Source organism: Barbus barbus, assembly GCF_936440315.1.
Source record: "Barbus barbus genome assembly, chromosome: 2".
Classification (NCBI taxonomy): domain Eukaryota; kingdom Metazoa; phylum Chordata; class Actinopteri; order Cypriniformes; family Cyprinidae; genus Barbus; species Barbus barbus.
Window position 1 is genome coordinate 23256793 of NC_136730.1, and position 22183 is coordinate 23278975.

Consider the following 22183-nt stretch of genomic DNA (forward strand, 5'->3'; position numbering starts at 1 on the left):
TGGGTATAGGTGCCCAGCGGCGGTGAAGCCCTGTCTAAGGTTGTCCCCCTCTGGCCAAAGGAAAATCTTACCCGTCATTGGGTCATCACCTCATGCACACTGGTGATCTCTCCATCCAATCAGGCAAAATTTATCATAGAGACTTTTCTCAAATTTGGCAAAATTACACACACACATTTTTTTGGGTTTGGGAGAGGAGCACTTGAGAACCACAACAGCAAAAGGAATTTTCTAAATGTACTAAACATTATGACAGTACAAACATAGCCAAAAGCCAAAGGAGCAAAAACATCAATCAGCAGGCAACGTGTGTGTGTGTGTGTGTGCGTGTGTGTGTGTGTGTGTGTGTGTTTGCTGTTTTCTTCACGTGTGTTCTGTGCCTTTTATCAATGTGAACATCCTTTGTCCACATGTGTGTATTCAATAGACAATCCTGTATTTGAGTATGCATATATTTGTGTCTTTCTAGTGTCATGTGCAGTGAGTCTGTGTCTTTATACATTTCTTTGTGTGGGTATGTCCTTTGCCCACTCGTTTTCCATCTTGGTGGAACGACTGCTGTCCATAGTCTCTGAAATGGTTCGATCTCTCCTTGTTACTCTTTTCCATTTTTTATTCTTTTCACATTGAAAAAGTCCTTCAAGAAGAAGCAGTCATTGCTGTTGTTGCAGTTTGTGAAGTTCCATCAGGCCCATCCATCCCATGGTGGGTCTCAGTGTTTCTAAATCTTTTTGGCTTGGAGTTCTGAATCTTGTAGGTCTGGAAATCTCTGGATTTCTGGTTCTGATGATCACTCTGTTCTTTAAGAAGTCTTTTTCTTGTGGAAGTCCCCTGGCTCCACTAGTTCTGCTGGCCTTTTTGTCCTTCAGATGACCGAATCATCATTCTCCTGGAGGTTACACCTTTCAAGCAAACATCTCAATGCTTATACCTGAAACAAGATCAAAAAGAAATGGTTGCCCCCCTTTCGCCCACAAGAATCTTTTCACATTTAAAACATCATTGTTACAGAAATTTAATCACAGAATGCAATTAAATAATTTCTCATACATTATATTTAAATATCAATGCCATTAACACATTTCTTATAAATTATAAAGAATCACCCCCTTTTTGATAGTAAACATATTTTTCTAAAATATAATACTATCATAAAACCATTTCTCCAGTTCACATCAGCATCTGCTTGTGACTGAACTACAGTCATGTTGTTCATGCAGTGCTGTGTCTGGTAAGGTGTGAATGGCTTCTTCCTTATTTCCTTTCAACAGTGCCAACTGAGTTTCTAAACTGCATATCTTCTTAAACAAATCACGGTAGCCCATCCTTCTTTTGTGTGAAAATGACACTGCCTTGCCATGTGTCCCATCCTTCCACAAGCAAAACAAAACACTTCCTGATCTTTCCTACTTTTCTCCAAACAATGCCTTGCTATGTGACCTTCCTTTCCACATGCATAACAGAGAGTAACACCTTCTGAATTTACTCTTTCAAATCTCCATGGTGTCTGATGGAAACCATTAGATAATCTAGAACATTCTCTCCTGCCAAAGGCAGCAACTGGTTGTCTAGATTCTGCAGCTTTCATTTCTTCTAATCTTTTCTTAGTTACCTTGTATGAGGCAAAAAGAGCTTGAAGTGAATTTGCAACTTTTCCCTCTTTGTTTTTATGCATTTTGTGACAATTTTTGAATTGAGACAGAGCCCACTCGTAGGGGTCGTCTGCTTTCTCTATCCCATCAAACATTCCCACTGAGCTGTGCTTAGCGATGTGTTTAACTATAAGCTCTTCCATTTTCACAATCTTAAAAAAATTGTCTTCAGCCATTCAATAGGCTTCTTTTCCTCCACTGACTGAACATTATCTATTTACTTTTAGATACCTGTTAGTCTAATTATTCACAGCGCCTGTGCTTTGGACGCAAATGAATAAAACAGCCACACTATGTCGGGCTTCTAAACCAACATTTTCACTTCTTTGCACACGGCCACACTCCGTCGGGCCTTAAACTTCACTACACTAAACTGTTAAAAATGCAACACTGTCACAGTACGTCGGACACCCACACTACTTCGGGTTTATGTTATATTTTTAAAACAGTTTACTTAGCCACAGTACGTCGGGCAAATCGACACTACACACAACAGTTATGAAATAATTCTGTGACCACACTGTGTTGGGTCAATTCAGTTACTTTAGCATTTCATCAGAACTATCACAACTTCACAGTCAGTTTCAATTACGTTAGAAACGTACAACTCTGTTTCAGTTACTTTAGAAACAACAATTCCAATACAACTCTGCCACCACACTGCTTCTAAGATTCTAATGGTTGATTCAGTTCCGTTAGAATCTTAAACAGAATTTGTAAAGAATAGGCTTAAAAACTCCTCCTGTTGATACTGACTAAACCAGTATCAACTTCTGTCCTAAAAATTCTCTTTTCTAGATTTTTTTTTAAATGAGGGGGTTCCCTGACAAAAACAGCATATAAGAAAGAACCCGCTTTTCTTACCTTTCCCCGATTTTTTTTTTGGAAAACCCTCGCTGGGTGGCTCGCCAATGTAAGAAAAAGTGAAGAGGACTTTGAAGATCTTGATGAAGAAATTTATTGCAGCATAGCAGTGACAAAGTACATGTAGTACCTTGGGTTCAACAGAGTCGGAATGAATCCAGAACATCATAAGTTCTAACCTTTTATACATTTCCAGTTTACTACCCTTCGTGTAAATGAAGTTGCTCATGTTGCAACAGCTGTAGTCTGTTTGTTAATTAAGTTCTGACACCCCTTTGTCTGAGCCCACATGGAAAGAACCTATATGAGGATATATGCGCATATATGAAACCTATATGCAGTATATATGCACATATATGATAACATGTGGACGAGGAGACACCACCCCTCACAATGTAGAGCACTTTGAGTGCTTAGAAAAGCGCTATATAAATGTAATGAATTATTATTATTATTATTATATAGGCAAAATTGAGGTGCATATGTGTGCATATAAAGGCCATATAGGTCTCCTGTATTGCTTCTTTATATCCACATATTTTGGGCTTTTATTTATGTTGTCTAGCAGCTATGGATTTTAATAATTTTACTAATATATAGGTAAACATATAGGTGCATATATGCACACATATATATACATGCATATATGTACCTATATAGGTACATGTATGCACGTATATGTGTACATATATGTATGCATATATGTGTACATATATGTGCATATATGTACATATATTATAGGAAAACGGCCAATTTTATATATGTCACATATATTAAAAACATATATCAAAACCTATATTAAAACATATATGTTTATATAGGTTATTTCCGTGTGGGAGGTTGTTCTCAGTGTCCCACACCCGCTCCCATTCTACAATTGGTGGCCATTTACTCAGGATGTGATCATCCCAAATGCAACACAACTGCCGACCTCCCTATTCTCTATAATAATTAAGCCATTTTGGGAAATGAGCATGATCAAACATATTGCGGAGTGGAAACTGGGTCGAGGCAGACTATAGATTCTTACACAATCTTACTGAATTTACGTTTAGCATTAGCCAGCACTTTTAAATTTGCCAAGATGTCAGGTGCTCTGGCTCCCGGTAAACATTGGACTATGGTGGCTGTTATCTCTATTTTCACGTTCTGTACAATAAAATCCCCAATAACTAGAGCAATTTCATCAGGTTTCTCAGTGGGTGCGTCACTGAGTGGGGAGAAGCTGTTTGATGGTCTGATCGGAACAGAAGAGCGGTGTTTTGACCCGCGACTAGGCCGCCTTACAGTCACCCAGCTGCCCTGCTGCACGGGCTCAACCGGAACCGAACAATGTAAAGGACTCCCTGAGCTAGTCGTATCCAAAGCAGTATCTACAGCCCTCACATTCTTACTATCCTCAACTAAAGTTTGGATGCGTGTCTCTAATTCTGAAACCTTCTCTGTCAGCCTATTTACCATTACTATTTACCTGCATTTATCACATGTGAATCCCTCATCGCCGACAGAGAGAGATAAACTATACATGTGACCTGAAGTGCAAACAACAATAGCAGGAGAAGAAGCCATTACTCACCATGACTGATGAATGATACCAAATTAACTTACCACTTAACAATGTTGTTTGATGAACTCGTGAAAAACGGAGCGAGAAAAAAAAAGCAATAATAGGCACAAATAGAAACGTGAGTAACAAGCTAACCAGCTGATGCGCTGCACTCCGGTCCAGAACAAATTAGTTAGATTAGTTGAGGTGGGTCATATTTTAGTTTCATATTTATGCAGCATTGCCTCTTTACGCAGACTTTGGGACAGACACAGAGTCACCTCCGGGCAGCCTTACCTGGACCAAGCCCCTCCCCTTTTTCCTAAACTAACCAAAAGTACCCCTCTATCAACAATTGTTTACAGTTATATCGTGGTCAATAAAACAACATGGATATGAATTATGACAACGTGTACAAAACAGTAGCGAATGGCTCAAAACTCGGAAAATACCCACTCATATCTGTCAGTCTGAGACATTGCGTTGCTAGGTTGTGTGCTCAAATTTCATTGGACAATGTGAAGTGGAGCGGTATGGTTTTATTCATAATTTGGTTGAAAACTATGTAGCCAGGGTCTGGTAATTAATTATAAGTAATGTTTTTTACTATTATAATTACTATTATTTACATACTGCATATTGATATACCTTTAAACATTTGATGAAACTATAGTTGGTTAAAAGAAGCCCAAGTGCCAACAGCAGGCCTATTGTGTAAAGTGTAAGCAGTTCAAGTTCAAGAGCGCGCGGAGGACTTTATTTTTATAAGTAGGCATGGCATATAAAATTTTACTATAATTGTTAAATTTAAATGAATAAAGGTGCCTTTTTTGTTAACATTTGAGCCCCTGTCCCCGAGGAACTCTCTGTATGTCCTAGACCTGGACTGACACCCTACAAATATCTCAAACAACTCTCATTTAGGCTAAATGACAAACTGCACTGTCCTTTAAGAACATTGGCCTGTAATATTTTGTTCATAAAATACTTAAATTTGACTTCAACTTCAACGAGTAGGAAATCCAGCAAATCAGCAGAGGGCCCCAGACTCCTGCATACAGCTGTTAACATGATGTAAGAGAGCGCCACCTGCCGGAGATTGGAGAAAACGCCCCCAATCAGGTGACCTGTGTCGGTACCTCATCACGTGATGAGCCCATGTTGCCATGTCCGGTTTTCTATAATCAACATTGTTCTTGGTTTTTATCAATTAGCCTATAAATATAGACAATCGTGGGTGGCAATTTGTAGCCATTGTTTTTATTATTCTTTCTAGAATAAAGTCATTTATTAGGGCTTACTTTGCCCATGTAGTACAAGAAAGCTTAATAACATTTGTCAATTATCCCCACCTGCGGCTCGAGTTCATTTCTATCTATCTTTACCCAGAGGTGTGTGTGATTTAGATGGTTGTAGCTAGTAATGTTAAACCAGTTGTATGCTGTTTGTGAAACATTTTAATTTGTTTGTAAAATGAAATGCTCTAATTATGGCATCAGACGAACGAAATCAAGCAAATATCGGCAGCACAAAACTGAGATCGCCTATTTTTTTTTTTTTTTTTGAGGGTTATGGGTTATTTTAGCCTTAGATTAGTTAGGCTAATGTTATTAGGGAGTTTTTAGCGAGATCTGGCAACACAGTTTTGCGTGTTAAACCGACGGACCTTCTCTGTCAAGGAGGGGGACGTGACGTTTCGTTTCGTATCGTCTTGGTAATGGCGGACACATGTGGCCAAGTCCTCCTTGGGTCTGGATTAACAATCCTTTCCCACCCTCTTATGTACATCAAGGTTTTAGTTCAGGTAGGATTCACACAATACACGCAAATATTAGAGCAGTAGCTCGTTGACGCCTGCACACGAGCTGTTGTCGTGTACTTTTGATAACATGTTGATAAACGTTAGCCAGGTCGTTTATGAACAGTAACGTTAACTGAGTTAATACATATTGCAGTGTGTCCTTTTGAGACATGGGCTTCGTTGTGTGGAGTACATTTGTTTACAGGGATAAAGGCGTCTATGTTCATCGTCATGGGGTAGTTAGCTGTACTAGCAGGGTTGTTGACCGCTGTCTATCTGGTCTGTGTGAGTTAATGGTCTAAAACAGGGCTGTCCAAACTCGGTCCTGGAGGGCCGGTGTCCTACAGAGTTTAGCTCCATCTTGCCTCAACACACCTGCCTGGAAGCTTCTAGTATGCCTTGTAAGAGCTTGATTAGCTGCTTCAGGTGTGTTTAATTAGGGTTGGAGCTAAACTCTGCAGGACGCCGGCCCTCCAGGACCGAGTTTGGACAGCCCTGGTCTAAAGGTCAGCCTGTTAGGTCTGTCAGGTGTAATTTTTATGGCAGTTTTTGTCAATATACTTACAAGTCGTGCTATGTTAATGCATTATAAGCCCACTGAAAACAGTACAAACAGCATTTATACACCAGTGTCCGCTGTCTTTCGGGATATTGATTAAGGTTAATGCAGGGTATTGTGATGTGTATGTGTGTGTGTGTACACACGCATAAAACATTGATGTGTGTAGAAGTGAAAATAAATTGAATCAGCTTTACTTCTGTAAGCTAAATGATATTTATACTCACTCAGGATTTAACTGTTTAAATCTGATATATTACCACACAGTTTTTCACTGTATAGCAATAATATAAAATGTATTATTTTGATTGTTTCTTTCTTCCAAGTCAGATATTGTATATAACCGATATTAATAATATAACAGTACAACAAGAGGGAATGGTGTGCCTACATGTTTTGTTTTTGTTTAGAGGTACAATAAAATGTATTGTGTATCAATTTGTCACGTTCACCTGTTTTTACTGGTGAACTAACATATTTGTATCTTTGCAAATATAGGTTGGACATGAACCTCTTCCTCCTACTCTAGGAAGAAATCTGTTTGGTCGACAGGTGTATCAGCTTCCAGGGCTTTTTGCATATGGTAAGATTATCAGGGAACGGATTGCTTCTTTTTTTGCGTCCATAGCCATTAATTTAAGTCTTCATTTGATATTTAATTTGATTTAAGAATTCTGGAAAATGCATGCAGTTCCTAGACTTACATTTGTTTCATTTAGCCAAACACATCGTCAAGATCGATGGGAAATCAGGCCTGTTTAAGGGTCTCACCTCTAGGCTTTGTGCTGGGACCATTGGCACCATTGTTCACAGTAGAGTCTTGCAGGTACAGTATACACGGTTCAGAGATTTCTTTGTTTTGTTAAGAAATGTGCATGCTTCTGAGTGAGTTTGTTTTGTTCTAAAAGTCTGGTTGTGTGTAATCCTTAGTTGTTTGGTGTATGATGCCCAGTTTTTCCTCTGTGTTTCCATGTTATCTTTTCCAGTCTTTAGATTTGTGCAGGGTGTTGCTGGCTGTATGTTGCAGTGTTCAGACTGTTGCAATGTGACTTTTGTGTTTATCTGGCTGGGCACAGCTAAGCAGAGGTTATTTATACTCTATTTTAAATGGCTCTAACCTTTTGTTATAACCCACAGAAATGCCAGGAGGAAAAAATTGAGGTAGGAACATGTTTTCAGAGGTGTTATTTTAGTGCTTGAATCCATTTATATTTCCTTTTTTTTTTTTTTTTACTTTGAGTGAAATTGCTGCAGTTAGTTACACACGTTAGATGATATAATAGCACGTATCTCATCTCTTCACCTTCTCAGGTGTTGGGAAGCAGTCAGAAAGCAGAAGATGGTTCTCTGCAACATGTAGTAAATGAGGTGAGATGCTTAAAGCAGAATTTTGGACTAGTTTCCATACCTTGTATGTCAGTCAAAACCTGTTTGTTTACATAGTCATGAGTCTGATGTGACTGAATGACACAAGTAGAAAATATTTGCAAACAGACTTTCATGTTTGCACCAGTTATTGTTTACTGAAATGTTAAATATTTTGTGTTTTTGATGTTTCTTCCCCTCTTTTTTTTATTTTTTATTGTCCTTTCAGACCACTAAAGAGATGATTGCACGCTCATGTGCTACAATTGTCACACACCCTTTTCATGGTAAATACAGTCAATACAATAAAAAACAGGTTTTGTGATTTGAATCTCACTTTTCTATGAATGTCACCTGTTTTTTTTTGTTTGTTTTTTTTTTCCCCCTTCCCAGTGATCACACTCAGATGCATGGTCCAGTTTATTGGTAGAGAAGCCAAGTACAGGTTAGTTGTTTTCTTTTCAGTTGTATTTCCTTCTCCGTTTTGCACATTTAATAATTTTTTGTTCTTTCCAGTGGTGTCTTTGACTCCATAGTTACCATCTACAGAGAAGATGGAATCCTGGGGTTTTTTGCGTAAGTGCACAATTATATATTTTCAAATGAGGTAATCTATAGTTTGCCTCATGATGCATTTTTAAAAGTTGTACTGTTTTTAATGTATGGCACCTTGTTAAAAATGCATATATGTGAAAAAAAAATCAGTCAACCTTACTAGTCTACCAGTAATTTTAAGTGCTAAATAAATACTTTCATGAATGCTGTCAGTCCATTATACAACTCTTTGTGTCTTTACCTTCAGCATTTATGTGTTTTGTCAACCCACAGTGGCCTCATTCCTCGTCTACTGGGTGATGTACTTTCCCTGTGGATCTGCAACATGCTTGCTCACTTTATAAACACATATGCTATAGATGACTCGGTACGTAAACACACACAAACTTATGTACAAACAACAAAACATCTTGACCCTAAATTGGAACCAAATTTAATTTTATGTATGTGAGATACTTTTAATCTTTCAGTATTTACTGATTCATCATTGCATACTGTTTTGCTAGAACAACAATTCTACATTTGTGTCAGTTGTAGTTGCATGTTATGTATTGAGTTGATTGTCCTGTTGTACCTGTCTCAGACGAGTCATACAGGAGAGATCAAAAACTGCTCTCAAGCTGTGACTGGGGTAAGTCATTTTTTACAGAAACATTAAATAACGAATAGTGTCTCAAGCACTCACCACCAACCTGTAATTTCGGTTTAAAATAACATGCTTTTATATATTTTTGTTAAAACATGGTTGCCACATTTCAGTTGTAATTATTAATGTTCTATAATAAAAAAACAACAACTTCACTGGCTGATGTGTCTAGCTCTTATGCTTTCAGATGATATTACAAATGTATGTGTATTCTTAAAAAGCTGAAGAAATTGGGACTTTTCAGATAGTTTCTACATGTCTTAATTGTATTAATAAAAATAGTAATATAATTGTAACAATAAAAAATAACATCTAAATTAAAAATAAATATATACATAGAAGTAAAACAAAACAAGACAGATCTTGATTTAGAAAAAAGCCAGAGAGATATGTTTTGATTTATGTATATTTGTGTGTGTGTGTGTGTCTGACAAGTACAATAAAAAATGTATCAGCCAGTGGCAACTATTGTAAATATGTATGCAGGGGGTTGTTTTGTTTGACTAAGTTGTGCCTTTGATCTCATTCTAATGTATTTACCTTTTGTTCTTGTATCTTTTTCATCGTTGCTCAGTTTTTTGCAAGTATGCTGACGTATCCATTTGTATTGGTGTCCAACCTGATGGCAGTAAATAACTGTGGGTAAGGGATGTTGTGTGACTCTAGTGGAAGCATTTATGAATGGCATTACATGAGACCTGGTTTCTTAACTTAATGAGAAGCTTGTAATCTTAAACTTGTTCACCCCTTTCAAATGATCAAGTTCTATGCCTGAAGTTCATTTATTCACCTTCTTCCCCTTTCCCAAAAAATGACATGTACTAGCATGTAGGCTACCTGTATGTCCTAAAATATTTAAAACTAATGGAGGTATTGTTGGAAGTAATGTTTCTCCTGATCTGACCCAGGCTGGCTGGAGGTCTGCCACCTTACGCTGCCGTTTATCCCAACTGGCTCCACTGCTGGAGTCACCTGAGCCGAGAGGTGAGCAATTTTTATTGATATAAGTTACTGGGAATGGGGATTTTAATTTTGTTAACGTTTCTTGAATGTCTTAGTTCTTCCGCTGATGAATTCTAATATTAATTGGAATTTGAATAGGCTAACCGAATTAAAAGACTAATAGAATTAAAGCAGCACATTACTGTAATAATGAGTTTACCAGCATGACTGCATAAAAACGGAAAGTATTTTATTCTAGTCATCTGGATGTTTTTTTTCTTCCTGTTGCTCAGTATCAAGATGTTTCTCTTGTCATTCAAACAAGTTAATGTGTTAAACTGGATGATTGACAGAACATGTTGAGCAACAGAAAAAAAAAATTGTCAATGACTCACAAAGACATTTCATTATTAGGGATGACGTCTTTTAGCAATGGGTAACATTTGAAGAAACTGTCAGAAAATATAATTCTGATTCCCTCTTCTCTTCTTGTGTCTCTCAGGGCAACATGAGCAGAGGCAACAGTCTGTTCTTCAGAAAATTGCCTGCAGGGAAGACGTATGCCATTGAGCAGAAGAGATTTTTTTGAATGGGAAGCTATCAGCATAGTCTAAAATTATAATAATGTAACTGAGCTGGCCCACAAAGTTGGACTCCTAATTCTTTGTATGCACTTGTTTAAGATGACAAACTTTTTTTGGTAATCAGTCAGCATCAGCCTCCAGGATTATTACTGTTAATTTTATCAGTATATTGTTTTCACTACATTGTGATTTGATTTGAAATTATGAAACATAAAGAGCTTTATTTTAATACCCAGGGATTTGTATACATGACCATGTTAAACAAACCACAGTATAACTTCAGTGGAGCACTTGAGGGTGCTCTGGACCATCTGTGCCTGAGTCCAGTACAGGCCCCTTACATCTGTTTTTTTGTGCTTGACCATAATGCTTGTCAGTAAAACGGTAATAATACACCTGCTGTTGTCTCTACTGGTTCATGCACTGACTGACTGACAAACATGAATTTCTCTACCCTGTTAATAGTAGACTGCGTTGTGTGTGTACATGTGAGAGGAATGTTATTCAACACCTTATACCACTGCATTGTCTGTCTGTCTGATGTCTACCAGATGTGTTTTGCATAACTTTAAGCTTTACCTCCACCCTGGTGATTTTGACAGATAAGAGCCTCTGTGGCTTCATATCAGTGAGGGAGTTAGAATAGTGTGTGTTGTGGAGAGCAATTTCCCACTGCATCTCCATCAGAGCTCCGGTCCAGTCACAATCAGTTGAGATTTTTATTTCTAATTAAGCTGTAATTGACACAAATAAATGCGAGAATGCTTGTTTTGGTCTTTGTGTCTTAGTCGTCCATCATCTGCACAACAGATGGGTGCTATACATAAAGAATCATTTCAGGAACTAGCTGTAACATTGTTCTTCACTTTCAAATTTGTCATTGTCTGGAGAGCAAAGTAAATGAAATACAGTTTAACAAGAACTGAATAGTGTCTATATTATTTACATATGGTGCAAGCAAGAAAGTATGAAAATGTATTTATTATATAGGGTTGTGTGAACCACTATGGATTTTTAAACCAGGGGTCTGCAGTAGCGGTGTCTGCCAGTTTTGTTTGATGATATGTTTTCGAAAAGATAAAAATATGCATTCAAATTATTAGTACCAACCAAAGCTACGCTTAATGTTTAAGTGTCCCGTCTACAGTTATGTATTATAATGTAATGTAAATGACTCTGATGTTACCACATTAAAGTGACGTGACGTGGCCAAGTATGTTAACCCAAACTTGGAATTTGTGCTCTGCATTTATCCCATCCAAAGTGCACCCACACTGTGAACCACTGATCTATAATAGATAATAATATATAGGTCAGTGCCGTGAACACACACCCGGGGCAGTGGGCAGCCATTTATGCTGCAGCGCCTCGGGAGCAGTTGGGGGTTATCAGTCGTGGTATTGAGGGTGGAAGAGAGCGCTGTACATTCACTCCCCCCACCTACAATTACTGCTGGACCTGAGACCTTTGGGTTATGAGTCCGACTCTCTAACCATTAGGCCACGACTGCCACCAGCTATAACATATTAATTTGCTAAAGAAGCACTCAGTATTTTTTTTTTACATCTCAGTAGATGTAATTTTAAACAGATGTTATACAGTACTATTTGTACTAAATACTATTAGAGTATGGAGAGTACGGAAAGGTGATTTTCATCCTCTCCTTCAGCATTTCTAGCATTTCATTTAATAATGACCAGAATGCAATGTTGGTCAAGTCATAAAGCTTCATCAATATATATCCCAAAATTAAAAGTCATCGTAAAGAAGAGGACATATAATTTGTTTTTACAAGTTTTTATAACAAGTTGTTTTTACAACAGAATTAGTTATCTTTAGCCCTTGAATGGGCAGAGGAAGGTCGGTCATTGAATGTGGTAATACACTCAGATTAAAAAGTGGGCAGTCTATATCACAACCAAATATAGTTTATGAAATCCTTGCTTAAATTACAGAATATGACTTTTTTTTTTTTTTTTTTTTAATGATTCGAGTGAGTACCTGCACATGTGGGAGTCCAAAGCTGATGATCTACATGTTGATACTCATGTGGGCTAGGCCTACTAAGCAAGACAGGAGTTAAAGGGAAAACCCACACAATAATAACTGGTTTAAATTGTTCTTTATCCAGAATAGGAAAACATGAAACAGGACTATGTATGACAGTATTGAACATGTGCTGCTATTTGATGAAGAAAACGTCACCTCACATTAAAAAATGTCCTTCCTAGTGTCCAGGGATAAACAAAAATACACAATGGTTTTAAAAAAAAATCTCAAAACCACATATTTAGATTAAAGAATTTTAATATAATATAAGCATACACTGTTACGTAATTAACAGTTTTCCTTTAATTTGGCACTCTACACTCTTGTCCAATTGGTGGCGGTAATGCACAATGAGCAGGTTTGCCAAACCCCAAAACAAAGTCCACAAGAAGAAGAGAAAGCAGAAACAACATTTCAAGATGTCGTCGCTGAATGACAGATCAGTTTGGGATGAAGTGGAGGTCTGTTATATGTTTTTTCCGTGGTTCTATACTATTTTCCAAAACTAGTAAATATTGTACACGTGCAGAAATATGTATCAGGAGTGGTGTGTTTAAATGATGTTTGAGCGCTGGGTTTGGGTCTGATGGCTTTCTGAGGGAAGAGCATAGCATGACACAGTGAATTTCACTGTGCTTCAATCATTCTTTATAAGTGTGAGCATTCACCCATACATCATTCATCGTGGTAGATAATGACAGAACAACTCCACATTTTAATTCGGTCTAAAATTACTAAAAGATCGCAATACATCTTTAGTAAACGTGTGATTGTAGCTTGCTAGGATAACGTTAGCAGGGTGAGCTAATGGTGATCATGGTAACTGAGGTTTCCTGCTGCTCACATTAAGTTTAATCAGGAGCTGTTGTTTAAGTATAGGAACTATACAGGAAACCTGACGTTTATGAGGCTGAAAGACTTGAAAACAGACAACTTGTATTCAAACATCCTCCGTTATATTTTATAGGATGGCATCGGCGAAGAAGTCCTCAAGATGTCCACTGAAGAGATTGTTCAGAGGACTCGTCTTTTGGACAGTGAGATTAAGGTAGCTGTTGTATAATTCACATTGAGTGTGCAGATGATTGTTTTCAGTGTCTTCATGCAGTTCTGTGCCTCATTATGGTGTTTATGATTGCAGATCATGAAGAGTGAGGTTCTGCGTGTCACTCATGAGCTGCAAGCCATGAAAGACAAGATCAAGGAAAACACAGAGAAAATAAAAGTGAACAAGACTCTGCCCTACCTCGTCTCCAACGTCATAGAGGTAAAATGTCTCCTTTCCTCTAGACATATTATTTAATGTGTCAGACTGTCATAAGGAGCTTTTTTTGTCTGCATCTAGTTTGTGTAGGGGATTTAAAGTTTGTATGTGTTGTGTGTTTGAATGGAAGCTGCTAGATGTAGATCCTAATGACCAAGAGGAGGATGGAGCCAACATTGATCTGGACTCGCAGAGGAAGGGCAAGTGTGCCGTCATCAAAACCTCCACCCGGCAGGTGAGTCAATTATGCAGCATTGTTATTGTGTGGCCATGAATTTCCATTATGCTTTTCGTTCTGATACTGATTCATGTAACTTTATCTTAATGGTTCTATAGTGTATGACATGGTACTATAATTGCAGACCTATTTCCTGCCTGTGATTGGTTTGGTGGATGCTGAGAAACTGAAGCCTGGTGATCTTGTGGTTAGTGAGAATTAATTTCCCTTGACAAATTAGTTCAGGATATTCACAACCTTAAGTAATGTTTTTTGAAATGTCTCTTTTGCTTTGAAATGTGTTGAATTTGCATCTGCTACTGTTCACAGGGTGTGAATAAAGACTCTTACCTGATTTTGGAGACTCTACCCACAGAGTATGACTCCAGAGTTAAGGCCATGGAAGTGGATGAGAGGCCTACAGAGCAGTACAGTGACATTGGTGGTCTTGACAAACAGATTCAAGAGGTATTGAAGTTTCTCACAATGACAGTATTGTAGACAGAATGTTAGTTGACTTATTTCTGAGCTCACTGCTTTGCTCTTTGCAGCTGGTGGAGGCAATTGTTCTGCCCATGAACCACAAAGAGAAGTTTGAGAATCTGGGGATCCAGCCACCAAAGGGAGTTCTGATGTACGGACCACCAGGCACAGGAAAGACCCTACTGGCCAGAGCCTGTGCAGCCCAAACCAAGGTACAGTGTGTCTGAGCGAGAGAGAAACATAAGTGCTAGGGCTGCATGATTTGGGGGGGGTCACATTCTGATGTTTTATTACTTTTTTGTGATTGCTATTGCTTACTGTTGTAATATTTAACTGAACAAAAACAATACAATTAGGGCTGGGCGATAATTCAATAACGATAATTATCGCAATATCATTTTCCTCGATAAAACGATATGAAGAGTTTGATAAATGTTCGATATAATGTTTATGTACCAAACGTGAAACGAAACGGCGCGACTCATTTGAAGCGTGCCACACGGATGACACAGATGACTCTGTGATCTAAACTAGTTTAAAGCCAAACAGGAGAAACACTGTGCAACGAGACAGTCAGAAGGCTTTTCAATCTACACATAGCCATCATTTACCATGGATTTACTGTAGTAACACTCGCTGCACCATGGTATTGTGGCAGAAATGTGGGATATTCACATTTAATTTTATTACAGGAGTAATGGTGTATAATTATAGTATGTATTTGTGATTTAAACTATATAGCATATGTGCATTTATACTGAATGTGTTTAGACTACTGTTTTTCAAACAATAGGCTACCTAAAAACCATATTTTTTACCATGGTATTGAGGTGCTAAATGTATGGTTTTTAACTGTTTATCACGATTTAAATGCATGCTACTATGGAAGACCAATGCTTAATAAAAAAAACTTGGTCAGAATAAATTTAACCATATAAAACTGAGATTGCTACAATTTTTTTTTTATTGTTACGGATTTTGATAATGAACAAAAATTTGCCTCTGCATTCTAACTCAAGCTACTATCAAATGTGCATTTTTAAGAGACAAAAAAAAAAGTGTTATTATTAATATTATCTGACAACCCAAACCTGTTTCTTGATTTGAAACAATATCACTCATTAGAACATGCAGAAATTAAGAAATTTATTTTTCTAGTTGGATATTTATTTTAAGGAAAATTAATGGTCTGGTTTCTACAACTTCACTTTGGAGTAAAAACCTGGCTTTAAACTAAAAGAAATAAAGATTGGACAATTATCGTGATAATTATCGATATGGACTGATATGAAAAAAATGATCGTGATAATTTTTTTTGCCCATATCGCCCAGCCCTAAGTACAATTATCAGTACAAAAATGGCTAATTTCATCATTTTCGAACATTAAACCATCAAACTCTTTTTGATGCAAAACTGCAGGGACCCTTAAAGCTTTTCATTTATTTACAACAGCCGATTTATAAGTATTTCTCATTACAAGTATGGGTTGCATATTAATTTCCAAATGCAGGTTACAAGCGACCCAAATACTGTAAACATCTAAGAACACAGTGCTTCACTCTGAAACGCATTTTTTGATTTATTTTAATTGCATCCTTTGCAATTTGCAGTTATTAACCCTTTGACATATACAATCAGTGAATTTAGAAAATGTTCAGTGAATCTGGTGCCGTTTTGAAAAAAAAGTAAACTACCCCTTATTATGAGGATTTAAATTTGTATTATATTTTATTATATTATAATTAAATAATGCACATTTTACCCAAGTAGAAATTGAGTTTGACACTCCTGCACTACATTTGTGTTGATGCATTAAACTTTATCTTGAATTATTCTTTTACTGTCCTTTCTCAGGCAACATTTTTGAAGTTGGCTGGCCCTCAGCTGGTGCAGATGTTTATAGGTGATGGTGCCAAACTGGTACGTGATGCATTTGCTCTTGCCAAGGAGAAAGCTCCCTCCATCATCTTCATTGATGAGCTGGATGCTATCGGCACCAAGCGTTTTGACAGTGAGAAGGCTGGAGACAGAGAGGTGCAGAGGACCATGCTGGAGCTCCTCAATCAGTTAGACGGCTTCCAGCCCAACATGCAAGTGAAGGTACACACTTGAGCCCATATGCTTGTCATAATTGTGGACCTGTCAGCCCTGTCAAGTTTTTTATTTTCCCCCCAAGGTGATTGCTGCCACTAACAGGGTGGACATCCTTGACCCAGCTTTGCTGCGTTCGGGACGTCTGGATCGTAAGATTGAGTTCCCCATGCCCAACGAGGAAGCTCGTGCTCGCATTATGCAGATCCACTCACGCAAGATGAATGTCTGGTATGTAAAATTTGTTCTTTTGGGTCTCAGCTGGTCCTGGGTGTTGTTCTGAGTTAATATGTTTTATTGTTAAGTTGGGCATTTGCTTTTAAATGGTCATTTTGTATTTTTGCACATCAACTGATGAGACATTTGCAGTGGTAGAGTACAGTTTTTGTGGGCAAGATGTGAAGTTAAAGCAACAAAACAACAGCTTTCATAGCTTATTTAATGTTTTATTGGATTGCATGAGTCATTTGTCTATTGTATCTGTAAAACTGAAGTTCAACTGCTATACAAATTTGAATAGTCCTCCATCACAAAAATTTGCATTATGTTCTCTCCCACCATTTATTTCATGACTGTATCTTTGACTTTGTGTGCTATAGTCCTGATGTGAACTATGAAGAATTGGCACGCTGTACTGATGACTTCAATGGAGCTCAATGTAAAGCAGTTTGTGTTGAAGCTGTAAGTATGATCTTTGCAACCTTAAATTAATTTACCTTTACTGCTAGTATCTCTTTTTTGAGGTGGTATTTACATTGTGGTTAAGGCCCTTGAATGTCATTTGTGACAAGTTTGATTCCAAAAAGGGGCACATGTGTACTAAAAAAGTACTTCAGTCATTCACATGCTTTAATGCAAGATACCTGTCAGACGATACCTGACAAAAAGAGATTTTGTTTATTTGCAAATTGAATCGAAATTACATACTTTAATGCTTCACTTAAACACTTGGGTTTTTTCTTATGGGAATAGTCATTGCTCCTGATTGTTGTTATTGCATGGTACCTAAATGTGTATTGTTTGCTTTTGTTTATTAGGGCATGATTGCTCTGCGCCGTGGGGCCACTGAACTTAACCATGAGGACTATATGGAGGGCATTCTGGAGGTGCAGGCGAAGAAGAAAGCCAATCTGCAGTACTATGCTTAGCCCAGTAGAGGACTGTGTGTGTATGGGAGTGTGAAAGTGGTCCAACTGTAGGATCAGGTACACCTGTAAACCTGTGTTACTGGGATCCATTACTGTTCTGAGTAATCACCTGGTTCTGTTGGAGACAGCTCAACCAAAGTCAGATTGGACTGCCTCACAGTGATGATTTACAGAATATTTTTCAGTTAACCTTTAAGTTTGTCTTTCAGTTCATTAAAGCACAAACCTTTTTTCCATTATTTGTGCTTTTTTCTATGAAGGTGTCAAGTGTTGTTTCTTCATATATGTTCCTGTTTTATTAATAGTGATGGGAAAACCAATAGTGAATAATCCTAATTTTGTAATCAAGCTCTTCCATTTGTGTAATTTTGCACCACAAATGTCAAATGTAATTGCAAAAGTGACTGTTTACAAACCACTTAAAGTTACCACTTGTAGTACACTTTTTAACCCATCTTTCATACACTAGTATACTCGTGTACTACAAGTGGTGATTAAATACATTTTTTTTTTAAATACAGAAATAGTATATTAAATGCGCATTTTAATGAAGTTCCAAACATAGGTTCGGGAGGAGCCTAATTATTCAGTCCTGTCAATCATCATTAAGAGCCTATATAAGCAGCTCTCATTGCACTGTCCCAGCGTCAATTCTTCCGGCATCCCTCCCCATCTCCTCCTCTATTTATGTTTTTCTCCCTCTAGGCAATACCGTAATGGGGGAGTTGAACTCGGCACTCAATCCGAGCCTCGGGATAGCAAGCCAAGTTTGTTTACCATTAACCTTCAGGGCTGGATGGGCGAACTTGTGAAGTTCATATTCATGGTGTCCCAAAATAGCACAGTTGAGTACACTTAGTTGATCTTAAGTTTTTATCTTAGGTACTAAAGAATAATTTTTAGTATATTAATTAGAAAATTAGTGTGAGGAAAAAAAGTACACTTTAAGTATAGAAGTGTACTTTTGTTAACCTGGGAATGCTGCTGATTTTGATAGTGCTGATGTGTATATACCTTTTGTAGGAATCAATCTACGTTGTTGGGTTTGAAGAAAGTTTTCAACTTTTTTTTCAAATTTTATTTTAAAAATGTACATTCATAAATACAAAAATACATGCCTGCTGATCCTGAAATCACTGATAGGGCTAAACAGGCTCTCAAAGTTTGGTTACAAAAAATGATTGCACATAAGGTCTAATATCATACTTAAGTGGTTCATAATTCAACAACATGCCCACTCTGCGTAAACAGTCTGAATTGCATCATAAGGTTGGGAGATGCAGCTCTATTTCATCTACAACTTGTAAGCTCCTCTTCACTCTTCAGGCATAATGTCATGGGAAAACCTTCACTGGATCCTGTCTGTATATCAGTTCCCACACTATGTTGGCATCTTTTTTTTCTTGAGGGGGTGAAGTTCATGCTAAATCTAACAGATGAATGGAAAGAATAATCTGATTCTCACAGTCCTCTTAGAATTTTCCACAGAAACAGTTCAGCTGTCACAGTCAACCAAATTAATCTCTCTTCATTGCTCTTCTTTACTAACTGTCACTTCATGTGTCCCAGATGGTATTGGTGAACTTTTGTGGTGTTCATTCTCCTCTCCTCCCTTCTGACCTCTGCATTTGACCCATACGCACACAAGCAGACCACTGCAGTGCTGCCGGAAAGCCGGATCACAGCAAGCGTACAGCAGAGGGTTTAAACAGCTGTTCACGTAGCCCAGACAGATGGAGTATGGATGGACCGCCACCAGCCACTGGTCGAAACTGCAGGAAAAGGGAAGAATGCCCAGTTCCACCATAGCGGAGAGTGTCTTATTGGTGTGGAAGGGAAGCCAGCAGAGGAAGAAGGCCAGAACAAGGGTGATGATGATACGGAGAAGCCTGCGTTGGCGTGTATGATCAGGACGTGGGCCTAGGCTGAAGTGTCGAGAAAGAAGCCGCCCTAGCCAGCCATAGCAGAGCAGCAGCACTACAAGAGGTAACAGGAAGCCAAGCAGAGTTGATTTTAACCCCAAAGCTGCTGACCACATCAGCTCCGCCTGCTCCGAAGCTGCTGGGTCCAGATCATTTGAGATCAAGCTGGAGTAGTCCATGTCACACAAGCAGGAGGACACGTATCTGTCCTGTCCATCACCATCATCTCCATCTTCCAAATCCACATCTCTTACAGTCCGCAGAAGCAGAGCAGGAAGTGCCAGGATTCCAGCCGCTAGCCACACGCTACCTACAATCCACTTGGCGCGAGTGGTTGACCGTCCCTGCTTTGAGCCGTTGCCACGTATTCGTGAGATGACGCAGTAACGCTCCACGCTGAGCCCAGTCAGAGAAAACACGCTTGCATACATGTTCAGTGCCACAATGTAACTGCTCACCTGACACAGAACATGCCCAAAGGGCCAGTGGTAGCCCAGCGCTGTGTATGCCGCCCACAACGGCAGGGTCATGACAAAGGCCAGGTCAGCCAATGCTAGACTGGCTATTAAAGACTCTGTTACTGTACGAGAAGATGGAGGGGAGGGACAAGGGGGTGGATCGGTGGTCTGGGAAGATTTGGAACCGTTTCCAACCCTCCTGCGGCCCCTCGCTCGGCGGTCCAGGTACACCCATAGCACCAAGCCGTTACCCAGGGAGCCCACGACAAACACCAGGAGGTACACACTTGGAATCAGTACCCAGGTTGCAGACCATTCTCTGTAGTCACAAGAGGGATAGGGCGAGGGTGAAGGGAAGGGCAGAGACCCGGACATCTGAGAGACACACACTTGCACCTAGTGAAGAGAGAAGGTGAATGACATGAACAGGAAAGGGAACTGAGTTTCTTTTTAAGATCTTGAGAGGGGAAGAATGGTTTGGAAAAAGAACGATGATGGAGCAGTTGTCTTTCCCCTGGATTCTATATTTGGGAATTTCCCACGATAGTTGGAAGAGTCAGTGACACTTCCTTCCTCCTCTGTCGTCTTCAATTTCTGTGGGATATCACAGACAAAAGAAAAAAAGGTTATTGGAAGCTGTGCTATAAAAACAGATGAGAAAGGACTTCTCATATTATTTCTGGTTGTATCATATACATTCTCAACCCCTAAATAACCAGCTTATACACTGCCTGACCAAAAACAAATGGTAATATTTTGCTGGATCGCCTTCAGCTTTGATTACGCTCTGCATTCGTTGTGGGATTGTTTCAACAATTATTTCCATCAAAGGTTACATATTTATTTGGCTGAGATCTTGTATCGACAGTGGGATAATCAAACCGCTCTGTAAAGTCTATTTCAGCATATCCCAGAGTCTTTCAGTAAGGTTAAAGTCTCTTCTCAAGTCTATTCACAATTTGAGCCTGATGGATCTTGGCATTGTAATCTTGAAATATAACTATGGGATACTTCTGATGTGGTTGTTTAACAAATAAGCTACACACTGCATCAGGTAGGGGTAAAAGAACTTTTGTCAAACATATAATGTGCCAGAATTAGAAGTATTTGCTTATTTAAATACAAACAGTGATTTTATTTATTTTTTTGCCAAGTATGTTATATTTGGACATAACTCATCTATATTAGTAAACACATGCACTTCCAGTAATAATTCTGCAATATAAAAAAAAAAAACATTTAATTATTTTTTTGTGTATTAATCGAATGATTTACATACTACATATATAAGAAAAACTAATAAAAGCTATCCCACTAAAGCAATGCTTCTCTGTCACACCTCAGATGGACATCCACCATGAATCAAATAATCTCATACCTGTTTTTCCTTAAGAGTTTCCCTCTGCTTCTGTTAATGATTGTGCTCAGTGTTCTCTTCTCTGTGGTTGGTCTCACTCTGTTTTTAGATGATCTTTTTAAAAGGAGGGCACAAATTACTATGTATCCATGGTTTTCTCTTGATGTCCCTCTCAGCTCACCTCTCCCAGAGTTGAATGCTTCTTTCCGTGTCTCACCTACTGGGAAGTGTCTGCTCTTTAAAGACCATCTTCTCTTTGTGTCCATTCCCTTTTCTGTTCTGTCCTCCTCCTCTCTCATAGGACCACCCCGTAGCAGTTTTGTGAGATCTCCAAACAGTCCCTCTGCTCTTAAACAGACTGAGTAAACTCAGAACACCTCAGGCTTGAAAGAAGCTTTATACACATGACAATGTCTTTCACTGAAGCAAACAGCATACCTCTGGCCAACACTACCACTATATACACAAGGTTGTATTAGCAAATATAGTATGCATTCTTACAAATAATGGGTTACTTAAAACATTGGGAGATCAGGAAATCAGAGACATTATGTGTGGCCCATTGTTGTACAGACTGTTCATTGAATCACACTAGAGGGTGATTTTGTACCAGGAAAAGTAAGACTTTGACCCGTACATTTGCATGCATTTCTATATCAGCACATGCCTGCCCTGAAGA

At 38.5% G+C, this 22183-nt stretch overlaps 3 protein-coding genes across 3 annotated transcripts; 2 read left to right on the forward strand and 1 right to left on the reverse strand.

Annotated features, from left to right (window-relative positions):
* The first annotated feature begins 5559 nt into the window (after positions 1–5559).
* On the forward strand, positions 5560–11740 carry LOC306877346 (mitochondrial carrier homolog 2-like). The gene is made up of 13 exons (XM_079429067.1): positions 5560–5866; positions 6921–7005; positions 7142–7248; positions 7560–7583; positions 7734–7790; positions 8017–8074; positions 8181–8232; positions 8304–8363; positions 8616–8709; positions 8926–8973; positions 9563–9630; positions 9897–9972; positions 10433–11740. The coding sequence occupies exons 1-13, from the start codon at positions 5780–5782 to the stop codon at positions 10517–10519; spliced, it is 903 nt and encodes a 300-aa protein (XP_079285193.1). The 5' UTR covers positions 5560–5779; the 3' UTR covers positions 10520–11740.
* A 1135-nt stretch (positions 11741–12875) lies between these two features.
* On the forward strand, positions 12876–18299 carry LOC306877284 (26S proteasome regulatory subunit 6A-B-like). The gene is made up of 11 exons (XM_079428962.1): positions 12876–13024; positions 13531–13611; positions 13705–13830; positions 13958–14062; positions 14190–14252; positions 14375–14512; positions 14596–14739; positions 16383–16628; positions 16705–16850; positions 17219–17300; positions 17657–18299. The coding sequence occupies exons 1-11, from the start codon at positions 12914–12916 to the stop codon at positions 17765–17767; spliced, it is 1353 nt and encodes a 450-aa protein (XP_079285088.1). The 5' UTR covers positions 12876–12913; the 3' UTR covers positions 17768–18299.
* Positions 18300–18842: 543 nt separating this feature from the next.
* Positions 18843–21799, reverse strand: LOC306877331 (apelin receptor B-like). The gene is made up of 2 exons (XM_079429049.1): positions 21526–21799; positions 18843–20741 (listed from the first exon to the last, which is right to left on the reverse strand). The coding sequence occupies exon 2, from the start codon at positions 20520–20522 to the stop codon at positions 19296–19298; it is 1227 nt and encodes a 408-aa protein (XP_079285175.1). The 5' UTR covers positions 20523–20741; positions 21526–21799; the 3' UTR covers positions 18843–19295.
* Positions 21800–22183: the final 384 nt, after the last annotated feature.

Coding starts and splice junctions, on each gene's coding strand:
- LOC306877346 (XM_079429067.1), top strand. CDS start 5,780: ATGGCGGACACATGTGGCCAAGTCCTCCTTGGGTCTGGATTAACAATC. Junction 7,249..7,559: donor TTCACAGTAGAGTCTTGCAG/GTACAGTATACA, acceptor TATAACCCACAG/AAATGCCAGGAGGAAAAAAT. Junction 9,973..10,432: donor GGAGTCACCTGAGCCGAGAG/GTGAGCAATTTT, acceptor TGTGTCTCTCAG/GGCAACATGAGCAGAGGCAA.
- LOC306877284 (XM_079428962.1), top strand. CDS start 12,914: ATGAGCAGGTTTGCCAAACCCCAAAACAAAGTCCACAAGAAGAAGAGA. Junction 14,253..14,374: donor TGAAGCCTGGTGATCTTGTG/GTTAGTGAGAAT, acceptor TACTGTTCACAG/GGTGTGAATAAAGACTCTTA. Junction 16,851..17,218: donor TCACGCAAGATGAATGTCTG/GTATGTAAAATT, acceptor TGTGTGCTATAG/TCCTGATGTGAACTATGAAG.
- LOC306877331 (XM_079429049.1), bottom strand. CDS start 20,522: ATGTCCGGGTCTCTGCCCTTCCCTTCACCCTCGCCCTATCCCTCTTGT.